We start from the raw sequence: 24,960 nt of genomic DNA on the forward strand, positions 1-24,960 counted from the left end.
TCCCAGCGGACCCTCACCCTGCTCCCCTGCTCCCCTTGGCCAGCTCCACCTGGTCCATCCCTGGTTCCCACAGGCAACAAGCACGTTCTCAGGGCCCTCCAGCTGCTCCCTTAAGTGGCACCCAGGATCCCCCAACTCTGCCCTCTGTGGCCAGAGAGGAACTGGTGGGGGGCAGGTCTGAGAACCTGGCACATGGACTGGCCGTGGCAAACGGTGGGGGGATAGAGGGCTAAGCCAGGACCACTGCCCACCGCCCTGCCCCTGGAGGGCTTGTCAACACACACTTAATGCTGCCACACCAACCATCCCCCTCCACCTGGGGGCTCCACCTCCCCCACAGCAGAGTACAGGAGACCCAGACTCTAGCCACCTTGCTCTGAGTCTCTGAATGAACCCAAGTCAGACCCTTTACTACTTAGAGATGTTACAACTGCACAAAATAAAGAAAGAAAAAGGGGAGGGGCAATAGTGCAGCTTGTTAAGCACACATGGCGCAAAGCGCAAGGACCGGTTTAGGGATCCCGGTTCGAGCCCCCAGCTTCCCACCTGCAGGGGAGTCGCTTCCCAGGCGGTGAAGCAGGTCTGCAGGTGTCTGTCTTTTTCTGCCCTATCCAACAACAACAATGATAAACAACAAAGGCAAAAAAAAAAAGGGAAAAAATAGCCTCCAGGAGCAGCGGATTTGTAGTGCAGGCACTGAGGACCATCAATAACCCTGGTGGCAAAAAAAAGAAAGGAGCCCCGGCTCCTCACCTGCAGGGGGATCGCTTCACAGGCGGTGAAGCAGGTCTGCAGGTGTCTACCTTTCTCTCCCCCTCTCTGTCTTCCCCTCCTCTCTCCATTTCTCTCTGTCCTATCCAACAACAATGACATCAATAACAATAATAATAACCACAACAATAAAACAACAAGGGCAACAAAAGGGAATGAATAAATAAATATTTAAAAGATTTTTTTAAAAAGAAAAGAAATAATAGTATAAGCTCCTCAAATGAACACATCACACAAAGTATGTTCTAATGCGGTACCTGCCATAGTTTGCCACAAGTGTGAAAAGGAAGGAGGAGGAGGAGGGGGATGGGAAAGATGGGAGCCAGGTGGTGGGCACCTGGTAGAACACATGGTAACATGGGCAAGGACCTGGGTTCAAGCCCCCAGTTCCCACCGGCAAGGGGAAAGCTTCATGAACGGCGAAGCAGGGCTGCAGGTGTCTGTCTGTCTCTCTCCCTCTTGTCTTCCCCTCCCCTCTCAACTTCTCTGTCCTGTCAAGTATTAAAAAGAATAAAATGAAGGACGAGGAGGAGGAGGGAGAAGAAAGGAAGAGGGAGGGAAGGAGAAGGAGGAGAGAGGAAGAGGAGAAAGAAGAGAAAGGAAGGGCAAGAACCTACCTTTGCTACCGAGAAGCACTTGGCCAGCTACACGCTGGTCTCACTGCCTGCAGCCGAGCTGAGACCTGGTTGTTAGGGGGTGCTGTTTGGAGGCAAACAGACAAGGTGTCAATGCCAGTTCTAGCTGTAGCTCCAGATAGGGCAGTGGATAAAGTTCTGGTTTCTCAAGCATGATGTCCCCAGTTCTATCCTTGGCATTGCATGTTGTCAGAATGATGCTTTAGTTTTGTGTGTGGCTATTTCTCTCTGCCATAGATAAACAGTTTGTTTGCATTGTAATTATACTTTTTCCATAGATAGATAGATACATAGATAGATAGATGGATGATGGGGGGGAGGGAGAGTATCCCACCTCCCATGCGCCACCTCCCAGGCCACCCAGCCCCAGCTTCTATGATTGGTTGACTTCTGTGGGTCTTGCTTTGGGAAATGACAGTTTATTTTTTAAGTCATCAAACATGATTTTTTTTTGCCTCCAGGGTTATAGCTGGGAGTCTGTACAGGCACTATGAATCCACTACTCCTGGTGGCCATTTTTTTTTTTCTATTTTATTGGACAGGACAGAGAGAAATTGAAAGGAGAGGGGAGAGAGAAAGAGAGATACCTACAGACCTGCTTCATCATTTGAGAATAGTACCCCCCTGCAGGTGGGGAGCCAAGGGCTTGAACCCGGTTCCTTTCGTGGATCCTTGTGCTTCATACTGGCTTCATACCATGTGAGCTTAACCAGGTGTTAAGCCCAGTCTCCACATGTGATCTTAAAGAATAATTAACGCCCCCCCAGCCCTGCACGAGACCATAAAGCCCACACGTTTTCCAGACAGGGTCTGCTTGGTCTTCTGAGAAACACCGTGCCTCCTATAAGGAAATCGGGGACACTGGCTCCCTAAGCCTCAGACCTGTTTCAGGTTAAGATGACCAACCCCAGTCACCTTACAAAGAGTCATGCAGGGGGCCAGGTGGTGGCTCACATAGTACAAAGCGAAAGGACAGGCGCAAAGATCCCGGTTCCAGCCCCAGCTCCCCATCTGCAGGGGGGAAGCTTCACAAGCGATGAAGCAGGTTGGCAGATGTCTCTCCTTCTCTCTCCCTCTCTAGCTCCCCTTCTTCTCTCAATTTCTCTCTGTCCTATCCAATAAAATGAAAATAAAAAGGCTTCCAGGAGCAGTGGATTCATAGCACTGCACCAAGCCCCAGCAATAACCCTGGAGGCAAAATAATAACAACAACAATAACAATAATAGTAATGCCAGAGTCTTGCACTATGTCCAAGCTACAGCACTTATTTCCCAGAGACCACTGTACTTGCAACACTGAGACATGATTGCTTGAGACACTGTGACAAGACCTCAAAGGATGACAGTGCAGTTTAGGTGTCACCTTTAACCCCATAGTGGACAGCACTCAAGATAACTTGAGAGAGGCCCCGGAGGTGGTGCAGTAGACGAAATATTTAACGCTCAAGTACAAGTTCCTGTATCAGATCCCTGGCATCGCATATGCCTGAGTGATGCTCTGCTTCTCAATCTTTCTCCCTCTCTTCCTCATAAATAAATAAATCTTTGTGGTCCAGGAGGTGATGCAGTGGATAAAGCTTTGGACTCTTAAGCATGAGGTCCTAAGTTCAATCCCCCACAGCACATGAACCAGAGTGATGTCTAGTTCTTTCTTCTCCTATCTTTCTCATTAATAATAAAAATCTTAAAAAATATTTTTCCCCTTTTGTTGCACTTATTTTTATTGTTGTAGTTATTATCGTTGTTGTTGATGATGATGTTGTTGGCTAGGACAGAGAGAAATGGACAGAGGAGGGGAAGACAGAAAGGGGGAGAGAAAGACAGACACCTGCAGACCTGCTTCACCACCTGTGAAGGGACTCCCCTGAAGGTGGGGGAGCCGGGGGCTCAAACCAGGATCCTTGAGCCAGTCCTTGCACCATATGCACTTAACCTACTGCGCTACCACCTGGCTCCCTGTTTTTTTTTTTACAGAGACAGAGACAGCAGAGAGAGAGAAAGAAAGAGACCACAGCACCAAAGCTTCCTTCAGTGTGCTAGGGGCTGGGCTGTAAGCTGGGTCACACATAGCAAATCCGAGAGCACTGTTCAAGTAAGCTCTTTCACTGGCGCCACCGTGGGCTTATTTTCTCTTTTTTTAAGAATTTTTTTTTAATATTTATTTTCCCTTTTGTTGCCCTTGTTGTTTTATTGTTGTTGTCTTTGTTGGATAGGACAGAAAGAAATGGAGAGAGGAGGAGGGGAAGACAGAGGGGGAGAGAAAGACAGACACCTGCAGATCTGCTTCACCGCCTGTGAAGCGGCTCTCCTGCAGGTGGGGAGCCGGGGTGGGGGGGGCTCGAACTGGATCTTTCTGCCAGTCCTTGTGCTTTGCGCCACATGCGCTTAACCCACTGCGCTACCGCCCGACTCCCCGTGGGCTTATTTCCTGTGTTGTATAGTACTTGAGTGACCTGCAGGTCTGGTGACCAGGAGAAGGCTGTATTTTCTTCATGAGAGAAAGGGGATAGAAGAGAGACAAAGACAGAGAGGGTGTGAGCATCACTCTAGCACAAGCTTGAGAACCCAATGTTACTCGGTGTATCACCTCCTCTGTCTGAAAAGTCAATTATTGTTCTTTCTTTCTTTACTTTTTTATTCTATTTATTTTACTTTAATGAGAGCGACAGAGGGAAAGATAGATAGCTAACAGAGAGACCAAGATCAGAGCCCTGCTCACTTCTGGCTTATGGTGGTTCTGGGGATTAAACCTGAGATTCAGAAGCTCCGGTAGAATTGCTGCCCTGGGGGAGTTGGGCAGTGGCGCAGTGGGTTAAGCGCATGTGGCGCAAAGTGCAAGGAACGGCCTAACGGTCTCCACCTTCAGGGAGGTCATACCACAAGTGGTGAAGCAGGTCTGCAGGTGTCTATCTCTCTCTCCCCCTCTGTCTTCCCCTCTTCTCTCCATTTCTCTCTGTCCTATCCAACAACAACGACTTCAATAGTAACTACAACAATAAAACAACAAGGGCAACAAAAAGGGAACATATATATAAAAGAATTGCTGCCCCGGGAAGCCATTTTTTATTTCATTTATTTTTATTTATTTTTTAATATTTATTTCCTTTTGTTGCCCTTGTTATTTTATTGTTGTAGTGATTGTTGTTGCTGTTACTGATGTTGTTGTTGTTGTTGGATAGGACAGAGAGAAATAGAGAGAGGAGGGGAAGACAGAGAGGGAGAGAAATATAGACACCTGCAGACCTGTTTCACTCCCCTGCAGGTGGGAGCCCGGGGCTCGAACCGGCATCCTTACACTGGTCCTTGCGCTTTGCGCCACATGCGCTTAACCCACTGTGGTACCGCCCGACTCCCTATTTCATTTATTTTATTTTTTGTTTGTTTTTTGCCTCCAAGGTTATCATGGGGGCTCAGTGCCAGCACTAAGATCCACTTTTCCTGGTAGCTAAGTTTTCCTTTATTTTATTAATTTGATTTGATTTGACAAGATAGAGAGGAACTGAGAGGGGAGGGGAGATAGATAGAGTGAGAGACCTGCAGACCTGCAGACCTGCTTCACCACTTGTGAAGCAATCCCACTGTAGGTGTAGAACAAAGGCTCAAACCTGGATTCTTGCAGGGAACTTTGCACTTAATACTGTGCTATGTGTCCTTAACTGGGTGTACTGCCGCCCAGTCCTCAGCAGCCACTTCCTGAGGAGAGATGCATTGGTGGGCACGACAGCCAATGCCAAGCAGGCAGAGCAGCCACTCCTCATGTAGGAGTCTCCCACAGATTTGCATTTCCTCTGCCCCTGGGGCCCTGAACCTGCTGGAATTAGCCTAGTCCTTGGGCTGCAGGTATAGCTCAGGAGACAAGCCTATGTTCTGAAGCTCATGTCTGAAGTCCTGGGTTCAATTCCCAAAACCCCACCCCCAAAGTCACCAACCATTTTGTTTTTGTTTGTTTTTCTAGTTTTCTGGTTTATGGTGGTGCTGGGGATTGAACCTGGAACCTTTAGTACCTCAGGCATGAAAGGTTCTTTTGAATAACCATTATGTTCTCTCCACAGTTCCTTTATCTCTTTTGTTCTTTGTTTCAAGGGTTTATTATTTATCTATTTGAAAGGACAAAGAGAAATTGAGAGGGGATGGGGGATAGAGAGGGAGAAAAGAGACACTCACACCCCTGTTTCACTGCTTGTGAAGCTTTCCCCCCTGCAGATGGGGGCTGGAGGAATGAACCTGGAAATTTCCACATGGCAACGTGTGTCCTCAACCTCTCTTCACCCCTCTCTGATAGGGGTAAGAGCAGAGCAGAAAGAAACAGAAAGGGAGAAAGAGACAGAAAGAATGAGAGACAGCTGCAGCCCTGCTTCTGCTCGTGTGAAGCTTCCTCGTTGCAGGTGGGGACCGCAGGCGTCCAACACATGGGAAGGTATGCACTCTATTGGGTGACCCTCCCCACTTGTCACAGTTAACCTGCTGCTCATCTGCAGAGTCATCAAAGGCTCTAGCAGTCCCTCCCTCTGTCTCCTGCCACCTGCCCAGGCCTGGTGCTTTCCCTGTGGCCTGTGTGACTCCTGGTGCCTGAATGGCTGACACACACCTCTCCCAGCTGTTTCCTCCTACTGCTGTCTGACGGGACCAGAGGGAGCTGTGACCTGAGGACTCTGGGTTTCCAGGCGAGGGCACAGAGCAGAACTAAAGACAGAAGGCCGATGTCTAACTCACCTCAATGAGCGAGCGGGGAAGATACAAAAAGATACACGTTCAGAAGAACTTTCTGTGTCCGGAGATTCTAAGAGTGAAAGGTCAGCGAGGCAACACTGGCCCCAGGGCCAGACTGCAGTGACTTGGTCAGCGCTGGCAGCAAGAGGCAGCCTCCTAGGAGCAAAAGTGAAGGGTCAGATCAAGAAATGAAGTAAAGGCGGCAACACTGGCCCCAGGGCCATACTGCAGTGACTTGGTCAGCGCTGGCAGCAAGAGGCAGCCTCCTAGGAGCAAAAGTGAAGGGTCAGATCAAGAAATGAAGTAAAGGCGCTGGGCACTGGTGCACCTGCTGAAGCACACATTACCATGCATAAGGACCTGGGTTCAAGTCCCCGGTCCTCACCTGCAGGGGGGCAGCTTCATGGAAGCAGGGCTGCAGGTCTCTCTCTCACTCTCGCTCTCTCTCTCTCTCTCTCTCCCTCCCTCCCTACCCTGTCCCCTGAACCCTCTGAACGTGTCAGGGCCCAAAGCAGCAGATTTGTACTGAGTATGAAGAATTAGGGCAGCAGAGCTAAGACAGAGCTCAGGACCTGCACGATGAAGCCCCAGGCTCAGTACTCAGCACCGCAGCTACCAGCACTGAGTAATACTTTCTGCTCATGCTCTCTCCCTCTTTTTTTTTTGCCTCCAGGGTTTTTGTGGGGCTGGGTGTCTAAACTATGAATCCACTGCTTCTGGAGGCTATTTTTTCTCATTTTGTTGCCCTTATTGGTGGGCTTGTTATAGCTGTTATTATTGTCATAGCTGTTGTCGTTGTTGCTGGATAGGACAGAGAGAAATAGAGAGAGGAGAGAAGACAAGGGGGGAGAGAAAGACAGACACCTGCAGACCTGCTTCACCGCTTGCAAAGCAACGCCCTGCAGGTGAGGAGCTGGGGGCTCAAACCAGGATCCTTACCCAGCCCTTGTGCTTTGCGCCATGTGTGCTTAACCCACTGTGCCCTTTTTTTTCTAATTTAAATCTTTTTTTAAATGTTTATTTTATTTTATTCCCTTCTGTTGCCCTTGTTTTTTTTTTTATTGTTGTAGTTATTATTGTTGTTGTCATTGTTGGATAGGACAGAGAGAAATGGAGAGAGGAGGGGAAGACAGAGAGGAGGAGAGAAAGATAGACACCTGCAGACCTGCTTCACCGCCTGTGAAGAGACTCCCCTGCAGCTGGGGAGCCGGGGTTCGAACCGGGATCCTTATGCCGGTCCTTGTGCTTTGCGCCACCTGCGCTTAACCCGCTGCGCTACAGCCCGACTCCCACTTATTTAGTTTTTTAAAAATTTATTATTGGATAGAGACAGAGAAATTGAGATGGGAGGGAGACAGAGACACCTGCAACTCTACTTCACCACTTGTGAAGCTTTCCCCCTGTAGGTGGGGACCAGGGGTTTGAACCCAAGGCCTTGCACATTGTAGTGTGTGCACTTAACCAGGTGTGCCAGCACCTGGCCGCAACATTTATTTAGTTTTAATCAGAACACTGCTCTGGCTTATGGTGGTGCTGGGGGATGGAACCTGGGACCTCGGAGACTCAGGCTTCTTGCATGTAACTATTATGCTATCTTCCCGGTCCTGATCCTATAAATTAAAAACTTTTGAACTCAGGTGACCACTGAAAGGATAAACAGCTTACTTCTGGACAGGACTGACAGACCAAGATTGGGTGCAATGGTTAGCGAGAAGTCAGGTCTTGCGCTGGACAGCGGGAGTGACCAGGAACTCAGACCACATGGGATCCACGTGACTGTGGCAGAGCCTCAGCGACGGCCCCGCCCCCTGTTGCAAAAGCCACGCTCCTGCGCAGGCGTCCCGCCTCTGACGAGCCCATCAGGGCGCATGCTTCCAGAGCACGCCGGCGCCAGACCAGCTCATTGTCCCTCCGGAAGGGGCAAGTCCAAAAATAGACCACGCCCACCCCACACCAACGAGCCAATAGCGGGCTACTTTCTTCCGTTTTGTACGGGTACTGCTGGGTCTGGTGACGATGGCGTCGCCTGTCCCACGATGCCCCTGCTGGGTCAGTTTAGTGCGTTAGGCTGCGGCCCGCGAGGCTGAGGGGCTGCCGCTCTGAGACGGAGCGCGAGGAGGGGAGGGGAGGGGCGGGGTGGCGACAAGGCGGAGGACGTGCCCACAACTGCCCTGCCCCTTGAACCCAGACTTGGTGGCAGGGGTTGGGTGGGGGTGTTGGGGCTGTCTGTCTGGACATCAGGTAGAAGGAGCAGCCCGGGCAGGTGTGGGAGAATTTGGGTGCAGCTCACCTCCTCTGACCGCATAACCGTAGGGAAGACGAGTCACAGCGGTCAGGAAATCCTGTCACCCTAAAGCAGGAGGATAAGGACCATCGGGAGGCCGCAAGGCTGGGTTACCCTGGAAAATGCTGCTCACTGCCAAGCCGGGACCGAAGCACCGGAGCTAACCCCAGGGAATAACGGTCTGGGTAACGGGTACGAAGACTGGCATTCACACACGTGACACTGTAGGTACCGGCCTGTTGAACAGGGAGCAGGTGGGAGGTGAGCGCAGGACTAGCATGTGCGAGCTGCTGGGTTTGATCTCCACCCCGACGTGTGCTGGAGTGGTAACTATTGGCTAATAAATTAATCCCTTAAACACACTAGTAAATATGTAAACTCTAGGAAGTTAGACATAGGAGCCAGGTGGGGGTACACCTGATTAAGTACACGTGATAAAATGCACATTGCAAGGACCCGGGTTCTAGCTACCGGTCCCCACCTGCAGGGGGGAAGCTTTGCAAGCGGTGAAGCAGTGTTGCAGGTGTCTATCTATCTATCTATATATATGTATATCCCCTGCCCTCTCGATTTCTGACTATATCCGATAAAGATAATATAAAAAAGATAAGACATACGAAAAAAGTTATAAACAAATATGTGAACAGTTGTCACCACTACCCCCGAAAAGATTAGGTGATCCAGAATTCCTACAAAGAATAAGGATGAATATGGGAGGGGGCAGGTGGTGGCACACCTGGTTGAGTGCAGGTATTACAATGTGCAAGGACCCAGGTTTGAGCCTCTAGTCCCCACCTGCAGGGGGAAAGCTTTTTAGTGGTGAAGCAGTGTTGCAGGTGTCTCTGTTGCTCTCCCTCTATATCACTCTCTTGATTTTTGGCTGTGTCTATCCAATAAGTAAAGAATTAAAAAAAAAAAAAAAAGAACAAGAATGAATAAAAGGGATGATCTGACTCAGACAAAAGTTGAAAAATTACCATGATGCCAACCTGACTTCCTTGGGCAGAGGACCTCACCATTGTGTCCTGGAACCCCACCTCCCCAGAGCCCTACCTCACTCTGGAAAGATAGAAACAGCTGGGGAAGCAGTTACAGAAGCCAGAATTCCCACCTTCTGCACTCCATAGTGATCCTGGGTCCATACTCCCAGTAGGATAGAGTAGGGAAGCTTCCAGTAGTGGGGATGGGATTTGGCACTCTGGTGGTGGGAATTGCATGGAATTGTACCTCTCTTACTCCGCAATTTTGTTGATCATTATTAAGTAAAAAAAAAAATAATAAAAAAAAAGTTGAAAAATAAAACAAAGCAGAAAAAAAAAAAAGCAGAACTTGGACTGGGTTTAGTGTATTGCACCAAAGCATGATGTCCATGATGGCATGATGGCAGAGGAGGACCTAGTGGGGGTTAAATTGTTATGTGGAAAACAGAAAAGTTAGGGGCTGGGTGGTGACGCACCTGGTTGAGTGCACATGCTACAATGCAAGTACCCAGGTTCCATCCCCTATCCCCTAGCCTCCACCTGCAGAGGGAAAGCTTTGCAGGTGGTGAAGCAGGGCTGCAGGTGTCTGTATCTCTCCCTCTCTACCTCTCCCTCCCCTTTCAATTTCTCACTGTATCCATACAATAAATAAATATAGATAATACAAAAAAAAGTTACACATGTACAAACGACTGTATTTTACTGTTGACTGTAAACCATTGATCCTCAATAAAAAATTGCTCCAAGGGAGATAGGTGGTAGCACAGTGGGTTAAGTGCACATGGTGCCAAGCACAAGGGCCAGTTTAAGGATCCCGGTTTGAGACCCCGGCTTCCCACATGCAGGGGGGTCGCTTTGCAAGCAGTGAAGCAGGTCTGCAGGTGTCTATCTTTCCTCTCCCCCTCTCTGTCTTCCCCTCCTCTCCCCTATCCCCTCTCTGTGCTATCCAACAACAGCAGCTGTGGCAACAATATCAACTACAACAAGCTCAACAAGGGCAACAAAGTGGGAAAAATGGCTTCCAGGGGGAGTGGATTTGTAGTGCAGGCCCCAGCAATAAACCTGGAGGAAAATTTTTTTTTTTTTTTTCTCCAGAGATACTGGATCTACTGCTGTGGGGACTAATGGCTTAAATCTGGGTCTTCTTGTTTGGTAATGTGTTCTCTCCTGGTTGAGTCCCTGCCTGGCCTCCTAATAGGATTTTATACTTGACAATTTTGGAACCCTATGCAAAAAAAAGCCTTAACATCTTTTACACATTTTACTGGGATTGAATTTCCAACTGAAAAGATAAATCCAAGAGCTGAAAAGTAACACCCTCTGACCAACAGTAAGTACTTAAAGAATGACTTAACATGGTCCTTTACAATGACGATGGCCTAAAGAATATTAAGAGCTGGTTTTGGTTTGAGGCTCCCTTAGTTAGTCAGTCCCTGATTTGGGGATGTGAAGAAGAAAGCAGAGATAGTTACACTCACCTGAAGAACCCTTTTCACACTGAGACTTTCCACACTTGGTTGGCAAGATCCTACCAAGTAAAGACTCTAGTCCTGATGACATCATAGTAGTTGCTTGGTAACCAGTCAGATCAACACATTTCTCTGGGCATTGGGTCAGGCCATTGCTCACCTTGAGTACATGCTTGAAATCTAGTTTGGCAGAGGTGTTGAGTACTGCTGTGTAACAAATGACCCCCACACCAGCCCCAGTTTCTGGAGCTCAGGAATCAGAACAGTGTAGGCTGGTGGTAGTCAGCTCAAGTGTCTACCGGGTAGAAAGATTCTCCCAAATTCACTTTCTTGTCTTGACAGTCTGGGATCCTCACCAAGTGCTCTGGTCCACATGGTGAAGAATTGAGGCCTGTCACCAACTCTAGTTTCTTGAGAGGGAACTTGAAAGGTTGTGAAGACAGGAAGTGAGGAGCTCTGGAAGCTGGTTACCACACTGTGTACCCATATTCCACAGTCTCTGATGACTAGACTACTATTGATAAGATGCCCAATGGGCATGTGGAATCAGTACTAGATTAGTTACTGCTATGGGGTGCCTTGGGTGAGAGATTAGAGCTACTTTAAGAACTGGATAAGGGCAGGGGTAGATAGTATAATGGTTATGCAAAGAGACTCTCATGCCTGAGACTCCGAAGTCGTAGGTTCAATCCCCCACACCACAATAAGCCAGAGCTGTGCAGTGCTCTGGTATTTGCCTCTGTGTCTTTCTCTCTCTGCATCTCTCTCAAAAATAAAGTAAATAAAATACAAGAAGAAAAGAGGAGTTTAAAAAAAAGAACTGGATGAGACTAGTTCCTATACTTCTCTGAATTCCTTAACATCCAATGCGTTAAGTACTCAGGGAAGATGATAAAATATATAAAGTCACTACTTACTTTACTAATCTTTAAAAATATATTGTGGAATTAATGGTTTACAATACAGTACATGTATAAAATTCACATGTGGTACATATGTAAAATTTCTCAGTTTTCTGCAAAAACACTCACCCCCAGCCTAGGTCCTTCTCTGGTGCAATACACGTTTATTTCTTTATTTTTTCCTCTAGGGTTATTGCTGGACTCGGTGCCTGCACCATGAATCCACCGCTCCTGGAGGCCATTTTTCCCCTTTTGTTGCCCTTGTTGTAGCCTCGTTGTGGTTATTATTATTGCCATTGTTGATGTTGTTCGTTGTTGGACAGGATAGAGAGAAATGGGGAGAGAAGGGGAAGACAGAGGGGGAGAGAAAGATAGACACCTGCAGACCTGCTTCACTGCCTGTGAAGTGACACCCCTGCAGGTGGGGAGCCGGGGGCTGGAACCGGAATCCTTACTCCAGTCCTTGTGCTTTGCGCCACGTGCGCTTAATCCACTGTGCCACCGCCTGACCCCCACCATGTTTATTTTTATTTATTTTCTTGTAGGGTTATTGCTGGGGCTTGGTGCTGGCACTATAAATCCACTGCTCCTTGTGGCCATCTTTTTTTTTTTTTTTCCACTATTATTGTTGACGTCAATTGTTGGATAGGGAAGAGAGAAATTGAGAGAGGAGGGGAAGACAGAGATGGGGAAAGAAAGATAGACACCTGCAGACCTGCTTCACTGCTTGCAAAGTGGCCCCCCGCATGTGGGGAGCTGAGGACTCAAACTGTGAGCCTTGTGCAGGTCCTTGTGCTTCACACTATGTGTGCTTAACCTGGTGTGCTACCTCTGCCCAGCCTCTGTTTTATTTATTTTAATGAGAGAGACTCCTGAGTACTGCTCAGCTCTGGCTGATGGTGAAACTATGGGTTGAACCTAGGATCTTAGAACCTCAGACATGTGAGTCTTTTGCAGAACCATTATGCTGTCTCTTCAGCTCTTATTATTATTTTTATTCATTTTTCTGGAGCTGGGGACTTAAACTTACCAAGGGCTCAGATGCAAGCCCCCCTGATCTCCACCTGTGGCGGAAGGGGGGAAGCATAACAACTGGTGAAACAGTGTTGCTGGTGTTATCTTTCTCCCGCCCCTCTATTTCTCTCTGTCTTATGAAATAAAAAAGAAAAAGGGGGCCCAGGAAGTTGTGCAGTAGGTTAAGCGCACATGGTGTGAAGCACAAGGACCAGTGTAAGGATCCCAGTTCCAGCCCGCGGCTCCCCACCTGCAGGGGGTTGTCTATCTTTCTCTCCCCCTCTCTGTCTTCCCCGCCTCTCTCCATATCTCTCTGCCCAGGAGCAGTGGTTTCTTAGTGCAGGCACCAAGCCCCAGTAATAACCCTGAAGGCAAAAAAATAAAGGAAAAAAATAGCTACTGGGACCATTGTGCAGGCACCAAAACTCGAGGATAACCCTGTTGGCCATTTAAACAAGATCATGGGGCTGGGCAGTGGTGCACCTAGTTAAGCGCACATAGTACTAAGTGAGAAGTGGATCCTTTGGCTCTTCATCTGCATGGGGGGGAGGGCGATGCATTACAAGCAGCGAAAACAAGTCTGCAGGTATCTGTCTTTCTCCCTATCTCCCCCTCCTCTCTCAATTTCTCTCTGTCCTGTCCAATAAAATGGGGGGGGAGGAATGGCTGCTAGGAGCAGTGTATTCGTAGTGCCAACACAGATCCAGAGATAACCCTAGAGGCAGAAATAAATAGAGGGGGTTGGGCGACAGCACAGTGGGTTAAAGACACATGCTGCAAAGCACAAGGACCGGTATAAGGATCCCAGTTTGAGCCCCCAGCTCTCCCCACCTGCAGGGGGGTCGCTTCACAAGCGGTGAAGCAGGTCTGTAGGGGTCTAGCTTTGTGTCCTCTCTGTTTCCCTTTCTCTCTCCATTTCTCTCTGTCCTATCCAAGGACAACAACATCAATGGCAGCAAGGGCAACAAAAGGGAAAAAATGGCCTCCAGGAGTAGCAGATTCATAGTGCAGGCACTGAGCCCCAGCAGTAACCCTAGAGGCAAAATAAACAAACAAACAAAAATGAGCCCTGCATTGGTGCAGCCAGTAGAGCACATTGGTGACCAAGCATTAGGACCTGGGTTCAGCCTCTGGTTCCCACCTGCAGGGGATACACTTCACAAGCAGTGAGGCAGAGCTGCTTTTTCCCTCTCACTCTCCCCCTTCTCTCTCAATTTCTCTCTGTACCAGCAAAAGCAATACAGAGATAGTGCTCTTGCCTTGCCATGGGCACAACCCATGTTTGAGTCCTGTGCCAGTGATGAGAAGCTCTAGTGTTATGCTGTCTTTCCCTCCGTCCCTATCTCTCTCTTCTCCCCTCCCCTCCCCTCTTTTAATAGTTACATAGTAATGAGAGGAGAAGAGAGAACCAGAGCATGACTCCGGTATATGCGACTTTGGGGATTAAACATGGCGCATCATGACTGAGAATCCAACACCAGCACTTGCTTGACAGTGCTACCTGCAGGTCATGTGTTTTCACTTGTATTGACTGACTGCTGCCAGGGCTGTATGTCTGGGCAGTTCCACCACTCCTGGCAGACTTATTTACTTATTTTCAGCTGAGGGCAAGAGGCAGCGAGAGGACAGACACCAAAGCACTGCTCTGTTGTGCGTAAGGTTTCCCCCTTTGTGTGGTGGTAGGGGTTGGAACCAGGGTCACCCATATGGCAAAACAGCACGCTATCCAAGGGGACTACTACACTGGCCCTAAAGAACAAACACCTCATCGCAGACCCCTGCAAAGCGTCAACTCGGCTTTGACCTAGCACATTATGATTGGGCCTCAATCGCTATCAAACAGGCCATGGCCGGTGCGCCGCTATGTTCCATCGCTGGGGAGCCAGAGACACCCGAACTGCCCCTGCGGCTCCAGACAGACTATGACCCACATAGTCAATGACTGCCACCTCTCCAGATTCAAAGGAGGTCTCGAAACTTTACATCAGGCTCAACCTGACGCTGTTGACTGGCTACGGAAGAATGGCAAACGCTAGAAGAAGAAGTAAGTCATAAATAAATAAATGTATGTTCTACTAGGTGAACTGTCTTCTGGTCGCCATTTTAATTTGCTTTTTTAAAAATGTGGTTTGGAGTAATGGTTTCAGGACTTTGCACATACTGCTGCCAAATGGCTTCCCCATCCCAATTTATTATTAAATTTGGGGGGAGACCCCAGAACTGCCCCATCATTCATGGAGCTCCCTGAGTGGCCCATGTGTTGCTCAACCCAGAGCCTCACACACTCCAAGGCCTGTGCACTACAGGGTTAAACAGTGCCTGCCCTCCGATATTTACATTTTTAAAACTGTAGGTACATATAGGTGAATCACTCTCCAGAAGATGTGGTCTTGTCATTAGTAGAAACAGAGGGGTGGGGGTCGGGCGGTGGCGCAGTGGGTTAAGCGCACGTGGCGCAAAGCGCAGGGACCGGCGTAAGGATCCCGGTTCGAGCCCCCGGCTCCCCACCTGCAGGGGAGTCGCTTCACAGGTGGTGAAGCAGGTCTGCAGGTGTCTATCTTTCTCTCCCCCTCTCTCTCTGTCTTCCCCTCCTCTCTCCATTTCTCTCTGTCCTATCCAACAACAAAGCAACGTCAACGATGGCAATAATAACCGCAACGAGGCTGCAACAACTAGGGCAACAAAAAGGGGAAAAAATGGCCTCCAGGAGCGGTGGATTCATGGTGCAGGCACCGAGCCCAGCAGTAACCCTGGAGGAAAAAGAAAAAGAAAAGAAACAGAGGGGTACATCTAGTCTTTGGGAATTGTTTTTGAGAACTATGACATCTTTAATTCCTCTTTTGGGATGAACATGTGTTCAGTATGGGAACCTCCCCAGTTGGTTTGCAGAGAATGTGGTCACTGGGACCACGGAAAGTAAACTCAAAACCGCTAGTGCCACCTATCTTATGGTATTGGGCTTTTATTCCAACTGTCTTAAAATCATCAGATAAGATTCACTTTCTTTTTATTTTATTTTTTATTAATGAGAAAGAGAGGAGGAGTGAGAGAAAGAACCAGATATCACTCTGGTACATGTGCTGCCGGGGATTGAACTCGGGACCTAACACTTGAGAATCTAGTGCTTTATCCATTGTGCCATCTCCCGGACCACGAGATTCATTTTTTAAAGGAGTTGTGTTAGCCACAAAATCATCAGGAACACTCACAGAGGGTGGAGACAGAGAGGCTTTTTGTTTTTGCAGCTGAGAACTTCAAACCACAGCTGCATCCCTTGGAAAAGGATGAATTCAGTTGAAATCATTTCAGTTGAAAACTAAGTCCTGTCTTGGGAGTTAACATAGTGGTTATGTACAAGGCTTTCACGGGGTAGGGGAAGGCTTTTTATGCCTGAGACTCTCAGATCCCAGATTCAATATTAAAAAAATTTTGGGGGGGAGTCGGGCGGTAGCGCAGCGGGTTAAGCGCATGTGGCGCAAAGCGCAAGGACCGGCGGGAGGATCCCGGTTCGAGCCCCCGGCTCCCCACCTGCAGAGGAATCGCTTCACAGGTGGTGAAGCAGGTCTGCAGGTGTCTTTCTCTCCCCCTCTCTGTCTTCCCCTCCTCTCTCCATTTCTCTCTATCCTATCTAACAATGACATCAATAACAACAGTAATAACTACAACAATAAAACAATAAGGGCAACAAAAGGGAATAAATATTAAATTTTTTTTTCTATTTTATTTATTGGATAGAGAAAGTCAGAAACCGAGAGGAAAGGGGGTGATACAGAGGGAGAGAGAGAGACACCTGAGACCTTCTTCACCACTCATGAAGCTTTCCCCCTGCAAGTGGGAACCAGGGGCTTGAACCTGGGTCCTTATGCATTGTAACGTGTGTTCTACCGGGTGCACCACTACCCGCCCACCCCGTTTCAGCCCTCAGCACCACTATATATTTTGTATATATACAGAGAGAAACTGAGAGGCAAGATTAGAGGTAAGATGAGAGAGAATCTAGAGCACCAGAACATTCCCTGGATGGAGAGGATGAGGAGGATGTACCTACCCTATGAACTATCTCCTGCTTTTACTTTTTTGGGGACAAGTCTAGATTAGCCTCTGACGACACACAATTCTTGGCCCCCATATTTGGGCATGAAATGCCCCCCCCCCATGAGTTTGCAGAGATTGGGGTCACTAGGACCACAGAAATTACAAACAGGTCTGAGCACAGCCCCACTCAGAACACGCCCACACGAATCAAGTCACGCCCACTGGGCTCCGCCCCACCACTGCCTGGACTCCGCCTGTGGCTCCGCCCCATTCCTGTAGTCACCGCCCAGGACACGCCCCTAAGAACGCCCGCGCCGAATCACGCCGCCAGTCGCTCCGGGAAGGGGCGTGATGGTCAGATTAGGTCACGCCCCCGAGAGTCACCAGCAACTGGTCGCGGCGTATCTCCGGCTTGTCACGGGCACTTCCGGATCCGGGGGCAGGCGGAGAGGGTGCTGACGGCTACGGTGCACTGCAGGCGGGCGGACTGGGCCCCCGCCGGTGCTCGGCCCGCGATGCTGGGGGCCAGCTCCGGGGGCTCCGAGGGCGAGGCGGAGGAGGAAGGAGCGGGGGCCGTGTCGGCGCCCCCAGCCATTGACTTCCCGGCCGAGGGCCCCGACCCCAAATATGACGGTGAGGACCCTGCTGCGGCTGGGAATGGAGAGGCGGGGAGGGGCGGCGGGGTTCCCTCGGCCCGGTTCCCGGTGCTGCCAGTCGCCGGAGCGGAGTCTGGGCCTGGGGCTAAGGCCACGGCAGATGCTCGATCTCTCGTGCACAAGGACGGCGGTTCGAGCCCCGCAGCAGCTCGGGTGTGCACCTGCAGGAGGGTCCGGCAAGGGTTCCTTAGAGCGCGCGCACCACCCTCCGCTGTTGTGCCTGGGGGCCCGGGCGGTGGTGCAACCGGTTAAGCGCACCTGTCACCATGTGCAAAGACCCAGGTTTGAACCCCCTGCGGGGGGCTTCACAAGTGGTGAAGCGGGTTTGCAGGTGTCTCTCTCCTTCTCCTTTCTCTTTCAATTTCTCTCTGTCCCGTCCAATAAAAAAGGGGGAAAAATAGTCATGACAAAATGAAGTAATGCCTAGGTTTGCTTGCTTGAATTTCCTTCTCTCTCTCTCTCTCTCTCTCACTCATTCTCTCACTCTCTCTCGCCTCCAGAGTTATCACTGGGGCTCGGTTCTTCTTCTAGCGTTTGCCCTTCTTCCGTAGCCAGTCAACAGCGTCAGGTTGAGCCTGATGTCAAGTTTCGAGGCCTCCTTTGAATCTGGAGAGGTGGCAGTCGTTGACTATGTGGGTCATAGTCTGTCTGTAGCCGCAGGGGCAATTCGGGTCGTCTCTGGCTCCCCAGCGATGGAACATAGCGGCGCACCGGCCATGGCCTGTTCGATAGCCATTGAGGAGGGCCCAATCATAACGTGCTAGGTCAAAGCCGGGTTGACGCTTGCAGGGGTCTGTGCTACGAATCCAGTACTCCTGGAGTCCATTTTTCCCATTTTGTTGCCCTTGTTATTGCTGCTGCAATTGTTGGATAGGACAGAGAGAAATGTAGAGAGGAGGGGGAGAGAAAGATAGACACCTGCAGACCTGTGAAACAATTCCCCTGCAGGTAGGGAGCCGGGAGCCCAAACCCAGGCCCTTATACAAGTGATATGTGCTCTTAATCAGCCCCCAAGATTCTTATTTTTAAATGGACACACTCGTGCCCCCCCCCCAAACACACGTGAAGCAGTATATCTTAGTAATTCAAAAAAAGAGTGTTCTGTCATAGCAAAAGCCCCAGATGTAAACACACAAGTCTGTCTTCTCTGTCAAGTGTGATAAGGCCTTCTGCAAGCTGGAGATTGTTCTCTGACGGAGCAGTGAGGTTAGATAATTTTTTTTTTTTTAGTCCTTTTTCCACTAAAGAGGTCAGAACCTCCAGGTGTTGTGTGTGTATATGAAATATCCTTTTGTAAAAAATATTTATTACCATTCTTTATTGAAAATCCTTCTCAATTATCTTGATGTTCTAAACTAATTCTCTAGAATATTTCCCAGATTTTTAAAGATATTTTATTTGTTTATTTATTTTTATTATTATTTTTTTTCCTCCAGGGTTATTGCTGGGCTCGGTGCCTGCACCATGAATCCACCGCTCCTGGAGGCCATTTTTTTCCCCTTTTTGATGCCCTAGTTGTTGCAGCCTCGTTGCGGTTATTATTGCCATTGTTGACGTTGCTTTGTTGTTGGATAGGACAGAGAGAAATGGAGAGAGGAGGGGAAGACAGAGAGAGAGGGGAAAGAAAGACACCTGCAGACCTGCTTCACCGCCCGTGAAGCGATTCCCCTGCAGGTGGGGAGCCGGGGGCTCGAACCGGGATCCTTACGCCGGTCCCTGCGCTTTGCGCCACGTGCGCTTAACCCACTGCGCCACCGCCCGACTCCCTTATTTGTTTATTTTTAGTGAAAGAGGGATACAGAGAGAAAGATACACAGAGAGAGCTACCAGAGCACTGCTCAGCTCTGGCTTATGGTGGTGCTGGGTACTGAACCTGGGACTTTGGAGTCTGAGGCTTGAAAGCCTTTTGCATAACCATTATGCTGTCTCCCCAGCCCTATCTTTTTTAAAATTTATTTATTTTCCCTTGTTTTTTATTATTGTTGTTATTGATGTCGCTGTTGTTAGATAGGACAGAGAGAAATGGAGAGAGGAGGGGAAGACAGAGGGGGAGAGAAAGATAGACACCTGCAGACCTGTTTCACTGCTTGGGAAGCAACTCCCCTGCAGGTGGGGAGCCGGGGCTTGAACCGGGATCCTTATGCCAGTCTTTACTCTTTGCACCACATCCTTTTGTTTTTAATAGACTCGAAAACAGAACAAGCACATGATTTTTCAAAGGTCTTGTTATATGAGGGGGTCCCTCTGCCAGTAATGAAAGAGTTAGAAACCTCAGGGCTGGGGAGATAGTGTAAAATAGTTCTGCAAAAAGATATTCATGCCTTAGGTTCTGAAGTCCCAGGTTCAGTCCCCAGCACCACCATCAGCCAGAGCCGAGCAAGAGCTCTGGGCTCTCTCTCTCTCTCTGTACCTCTCTCCTTAAAGTAAGTAATCAAGAAGAAAGGAAGGTTGACACTGGAGAGCCATGCTGAACCTGATGACCTGTATTCATCAGGGGGTGTTTGTGGGGTCAGCCCCAGTCTCTGGTCAGTGTGACTAACCACACCGGAATAGCTGGCTCTGGGACGCCCACTGGGAAGCCGACTTCACCGGGAAGTCTATCTTTCTCTCCCCCTCCTCTTTCCACCTGCTGGAGCTTCCCCATGTCCGTAGCTATGGTTTGCTCTGTGTTGCCTTTGCATTTAGTGCCGGGCCAAGGGCATCTTACTTCCCAGAGCAGACCGAGGCATGTCACCCTTTTTTTTTGTTTACTCCCTGCCTAGCTAGGTCCCTTGCTTATGTAGTCTTTCCATTTTTATTTTATTTTTCAAATGATTTATTTGTAGGGTAGAGATAGACATTGAGAGGGAAGGAGGATGGAGAGGGAGAAAGAGAGACACCTGCAGCCCTGCTTTACCATGTGTGAAGCTGCCCCCACCACCCCCACCCCACAACTGGGGACCAGGGGCTTGAACCCAGGGGCTTCAACCAGCTGTGCCACCGCCCAGCCACTGGGTTTACCTGTTTTCATGAGAAATGGAACAGAGCATTGCTGAGCTCTGGCTATCATCACATTTTCCCAGAATCATTTCCTCACACATTTCTCCCTTCGTTGTTTTGGCCCCTTCAATCCCTTGTTGGATCATTGGTGAGTGAGAAGCTGGTCTGCCTGGTCTTGTGTGGTGGCCAGACAGGGTTTGGACGCCCCTCCCGAGTCCTTTCTTCACCTCCCTGGAAGACCACTACCCTCATGGGTTTTGAGGCTTAGATAGAGCCACCTGGCACCCCTTGAGCACTTGCGCAGAGCACAGTGTCTCTCTCTTTGTTCTCTCTCCTCTGCCAGACTTCTGTCCTTGTGCCAGGGTTGGCGTTTGTCTTCCTCTCCTCTGCAGGGAGCTGTCCCACTCCTATCTGCCTGAGATTGACTGGAGTATTTACTTATTTATTTCCATCTTTGTACTCATGATTGTTATTATTATTTCCCTCCCAGGTTATTGCTGGGGTTTGGTGCCTGCTCTGTGAATCCACTGCTCTAGGAGGCTATTTTCCCCATTTCTGTTGCCCTTGTTGTTATTGTTATTTTTATTGTGGCCATTGCTGTTGTTGTTGCTGGATAGGACAGAGAGAAATGGAGAGAGGAGGGGAAGACAGAAGGGGAGAGAAAGATAGACACCTGCAGACCTGCTTCACCGCCTGTGAAACGACTCCCCTGCGGGTGGGGAACTGGGGGCTTGAACTGGGATCCTTGCACCTTCGCGCCATGTGGGCTTAACTTGTTGCACTACCGCCCGGCCCCCGAACTCATGGCTATAACCAACGCTGCCAATGCCCTGCTGTCCCATAGCCACCTGAGTGTGCTGTTTGGTCACCTTGAGTTGCTCACCATTGGTCAACCTCTTTCTCCGTCCCCTCTTCAGAATCGGATGTCCCAGCAGAACTCCAGGTCTTGAAAGGGCCCACTCAGCAGCCGACGTTCCCCTTCGTGGTTGCCAACCAGCTCTTGCTCGTTTCTTTGCTGGAACACCTGAGCCACGTGCATGAGCCAGACCCGGTTTGTTCAGGACAGGTGTTCAAACGTGAGTAGGAAGAGTTGATCTTGCACATTGCCTGGTGAAAACGCAGCATTGTCTAAGGCGTTGTCTAGCTGCATTTGAGACTGCTGTCTTCTGTTCATTGTTATATTTTCCTTTAGGTAATTCCGAGGATATGATTGCCCTGGGGGCCCTAAACACTGATAACTGTATCACCATTTGTTTCTGACGTGGTCCTAGTTTCGGGAGGTCTGAGCTGGGGGGCAGGTGATGGCAGTGAGAGCTGTTCTTGGTGGAGCAGTTCCCGGGCAGGACAGTGGGAAGGCCGGGTGATGGGTTACTGGCCAGGAAGCCATTTCCTTCTACACCCTGAATACGCTGACGCCAGATGTGCGGGTCTTTTCTGCACGATGACCAGTTCTTGGACTGAGTTCTCAGATCAGCCGAGGGTCCTCCCACTCACTCAGTTCTGACTCTGTGTACCCCCTTGGTGAAGGGCTCCCCAAGCCTCCCATCATTTCTGAGCCATTTGTGATCACTGGGTCCTCAGGGAAGTCCTGCTTCTGTCTGACCTGGCGTTTCTGTTGCCCCCTTCTTCGGTCTGATCATCGGCTCTGTCAGGTCACACAGCTCAGGGAAGCACTGGCCTTTGCTGCTTCCTTATGTAATGAGGGATGCAGGTGAAGGGGCATGGAGGGTGAGGCCCAGAGGGTCCAGAGTGCAGGAGTGTCTGTCCCAGGGCAGTTGTGGGTGTGGTCACCAGCCAGGAGGCCTCTGACCCCTGCACTTCAGAGACTTTCATGGAACCTTCATCACATTGGCATGAACAGTCAGGAGCTCATTCTCTGGCCTTCTCCCCTCCCCAGAAGCCAGAGGTGTGGAGCTGGACATCTAGAATGTCTAGTCGTGGCGTGGTCTTTGTGAATCCTGCTCCCATCCTGAAGCTAATGAGTGTGGGCTAGGGACCATCACCCAACATCTCCTCAGTGTGCAGAGACCTCAGTGGAGAGCTCATCATGTAGACATCAACTGTTAGGCATGAAATGCTCCTAGAAACTGCTGTGACTTGGGAAATTAAAGACTTTCAGTTGATTTCCAGGAATTGAGACAAGAGCCACCTTTGTGTGAACTTATATAAATATATATTTGTATATTTATTTATCAGGACAGAGAAGGAGAGAAGAAATAGGGAGCTTGGGAGAGAGACACCTGCAGACCTTCATGGCTTGTGAAGCTTCTCCCCTGCAGGTGGGGGCTGGGGGCTCGAACCCGGGTCTTTGCATATTATAACATCTATGCTCAGCCAAGTCTGCCACCACCTGGCCCCAATAAATAAAATGTTAAAAGAAAGAGTATGGGAGTCGGGTAGTAGCTCAATGGGTTAAGCGCAGGTGGCACAAAGCACAAGGACTGCCTCAAGGATCAGTGTTCAAGCCCCCGGCTCCCCACCTGCAGGGGAGTTGCTTCACAAGTGGTGAAGCAGGTCTGCAGGTGTCTATCTTTCTCTCCCCCTCTCTGTCTTCCCTCCTCTCTCTATTTCTCTCTGTCCTATCCAACAATGACAACATTAGTAAGAACAACAATAATAACTATAACAACAATAAAAAACAAGGGCAACAAAAGGGAATAAATAAATTAAAAAAAGATTTTTTATTCATTTATTTCCTTTTTTTGCCCTTATTGTTTTATTGTTGTAGTTGTTATTGTTGTTATTGATGTCGTTGCTGTTGGATAGGACAGAGAGAAATGGAGAGAGGAGGGGAAGACAGAGAGGGGGAGAGCAAGACACCTGCAGACCTGCTTCACCACCTGTGAAGCGACTCCCCTGCAGGTGGGGAGCCGGGGGCTTGAACCAGGATCCTTAAGTCAGTCCTTGTGCTTTGTGCCACCTGCACTTAACCCACTGAGCTACTGCCCGACTCTGGGGAATAAATAAATACTAAAAAAAAAAGTTTAAAAGAAAGAGTTATTTTCATGAGAGACACAGAGAGAAAGACCAGAGCAGTGTTCTGGCTAATGGCGGTGTCAGGGATTACACCCAGGCCGGGCCGGGCATGCACACCCTGCGCTCTGACATGTTGTGCTGTCTCCCCAGACTCTGGCCTTTTAGAAAAGGAGCTGAGCACTCGACTGACTGAGCAGGTTTAGGAAAGGAGTGTGTCCAGTATGGGTCAAGTGGGTCAAGTGGCTCTTGACCCGAGAGCCCACAGATGCTCCCTTCCGGGAGGTGCGGGCCTCTCGGTGGGACATGTGCCTAAGCTCGTCTCCCCCTCTTCATCCCCTGTGTGCTCACAGCTCTTGCGTTTCTCTCCCAGTGTTGTGCCAGACCTTCATCAAGATGGGGCTGCTGTCCTCTTTCACATGCAGTGATGAGTTCAGCTCCCTGAGGCTGCATCATAACAGAGCCATCACCCACCTGATGAGGTCCGCCAAGGAGACGGTGCGCCAGGTGAGTTCCAGCTGCTGCCCGAGAGGTGACTCTGGACCATGTGACTTCCCCAAGCACACCCTGGACTCAGGCTCCAGCCTGACCTCACTGCCCTGGGAGAAGCCTCGGAGCTGGGCTATCTCGCTCGCTCTCCTTTCTGGCTGTGTCTTTTTCTTTCTTTCTTTTTAAAAAATATTTATTTATTTATTCCCTTTTGTTTCCCTTGTTATTTTTTATTGTTGTTGTAGTTGTTGTTATTGATGTCGTCGTTGTTGGATAGGACAGAGAGAAATGGAGAGAGGAGGGGAAGAGAGAGAGGAGGAAAGAAAGATAGACACCTGCAGACCTGCTTCACTGCCTGTGAAGTGATTCCCCTGCAGGTGGGGAGCTGGGGGCTTGAACCAGGATCCTTATGCCAGCCTTTGTGTTTGTGCCACCTGCGATTAATTTGTTGCACTATTGCCTGACTCCCTCCTTTCTTCTTTTCTTCCTCTCTTTCTTTCTTTCTTCTTTCTTCCATTCCATTCCTTCCTTCCTTTTTTTTTTTAATTGCCAGCGAGGTTATCACTGGGGTTTGGTGCCAGCACAATGAATTTGCTGCTCCCTGTAACCCCATTTCCCCCCTTTTCTTTCCTTTTCTATTTTATTTGATAAGACAGAGTGAAATTGAAAAGGGAGGAAGAGATAGAGAAGGAGAGAGAAACACAGAGACCTGCAGACTTGCTTTATTACTAGTGAAGCTTTCCCTCTGCAGGTGGGGACTTGGGGGTTTGAACCTGGGCCCATGCACACTCAACCAGGTACACCACCGCCTGACCCTTGTGTGGCATTTTTGGGAAGCCAGCAGGTAGCTCTTTGGCTAGAGAAGGGTTATCAGTGTGGAATAGGACCAGGAGACCATTTTAATGTCTTCCTTTTAGTCAGGGTGAGGTGGGAAGCCTTGTGGGAATTTGAACCAAGGAGTGACATCATCTCACTTAGACTTTAAGGGGCTCACACAGCTGCTGTCCTGAGAACAGACTGGGGGTGAGGGTGGGGTAAGGCTTGATGCAGGAAGACAGGTGGA

General features: G+C 49.3%; 2 protein-coding genes across 3 annotated transcripts in view; one reads left to right on the plus strand and one right to left on the minus strand.

Moving 5' to 3' along the window:
* The window catches only part of USP42 (ubiquitin specific peptidase 42), a 59,203-nt gene extending 52,975 nt beyond the window's left edge, over nt 1-6,228 (minus strand). Inside the window, exons 1-2 of the mRNA XM_060173243.1 lie at nt 6,120-6,228; nt 1,389-1,470 (exon numbers count right to left, since the gene is read on the minus strand). The gene's annotated coding sequence lies outside the window, so the exon portion shown is untranslated. The remainder of the gene's footprint in view (nt 1-1,388; nt 1,471-6,119) is intronic.
* Nucleotides 6,229-17,211: 10,983 nt separating this feature from the next.
* EIF2AK1 (eukaryotic translation initiation factor 2 alpha kinase 1) overlaps nt 17,212-24,960 on the plus strand; it is a 41,489-nt gene continuing 33,740 nt past the window's right edge. Inside the window, exons 1-3 of one of the 2 annotated variants that reach the window (XM_060173287.1) lie at nt 17,212-17,433; nt 21,353-21,511; nt 23,782-23,915. In XM_060173287.1, coding sequence (XP_060029270.1) covers nt 17,316-17,433; nt 21,353-21,511; nt 23,782-23,915 — 411 coding nt within the window. In that variant the 5' untranslated portion in view covers nt 17,212-17,315. The remainder of the gene's footprint in view (nt 17,434-21,352; nt 21,512-23,781; nt 23,916-24,960) is intronic. The other variant, XM_060173286.1, reaches the window with a different exon arrangement.

Source organism: Erinaceus europaeus, chromosome 15, assembly GCF_950295315.1.
Source record: "Erinaceus europaeus chromosome 15, mEriEur2.1, whole genome shotgun sequence".
In the NCBI taxonomy this organism is placed as follows: domain Eukaryota; kingdom Metazoa; phylum Chordata; class Mammalia; order Eulipotyphla; family Erinaceidae; genus Erinaceus; species Erinaceus europaeus.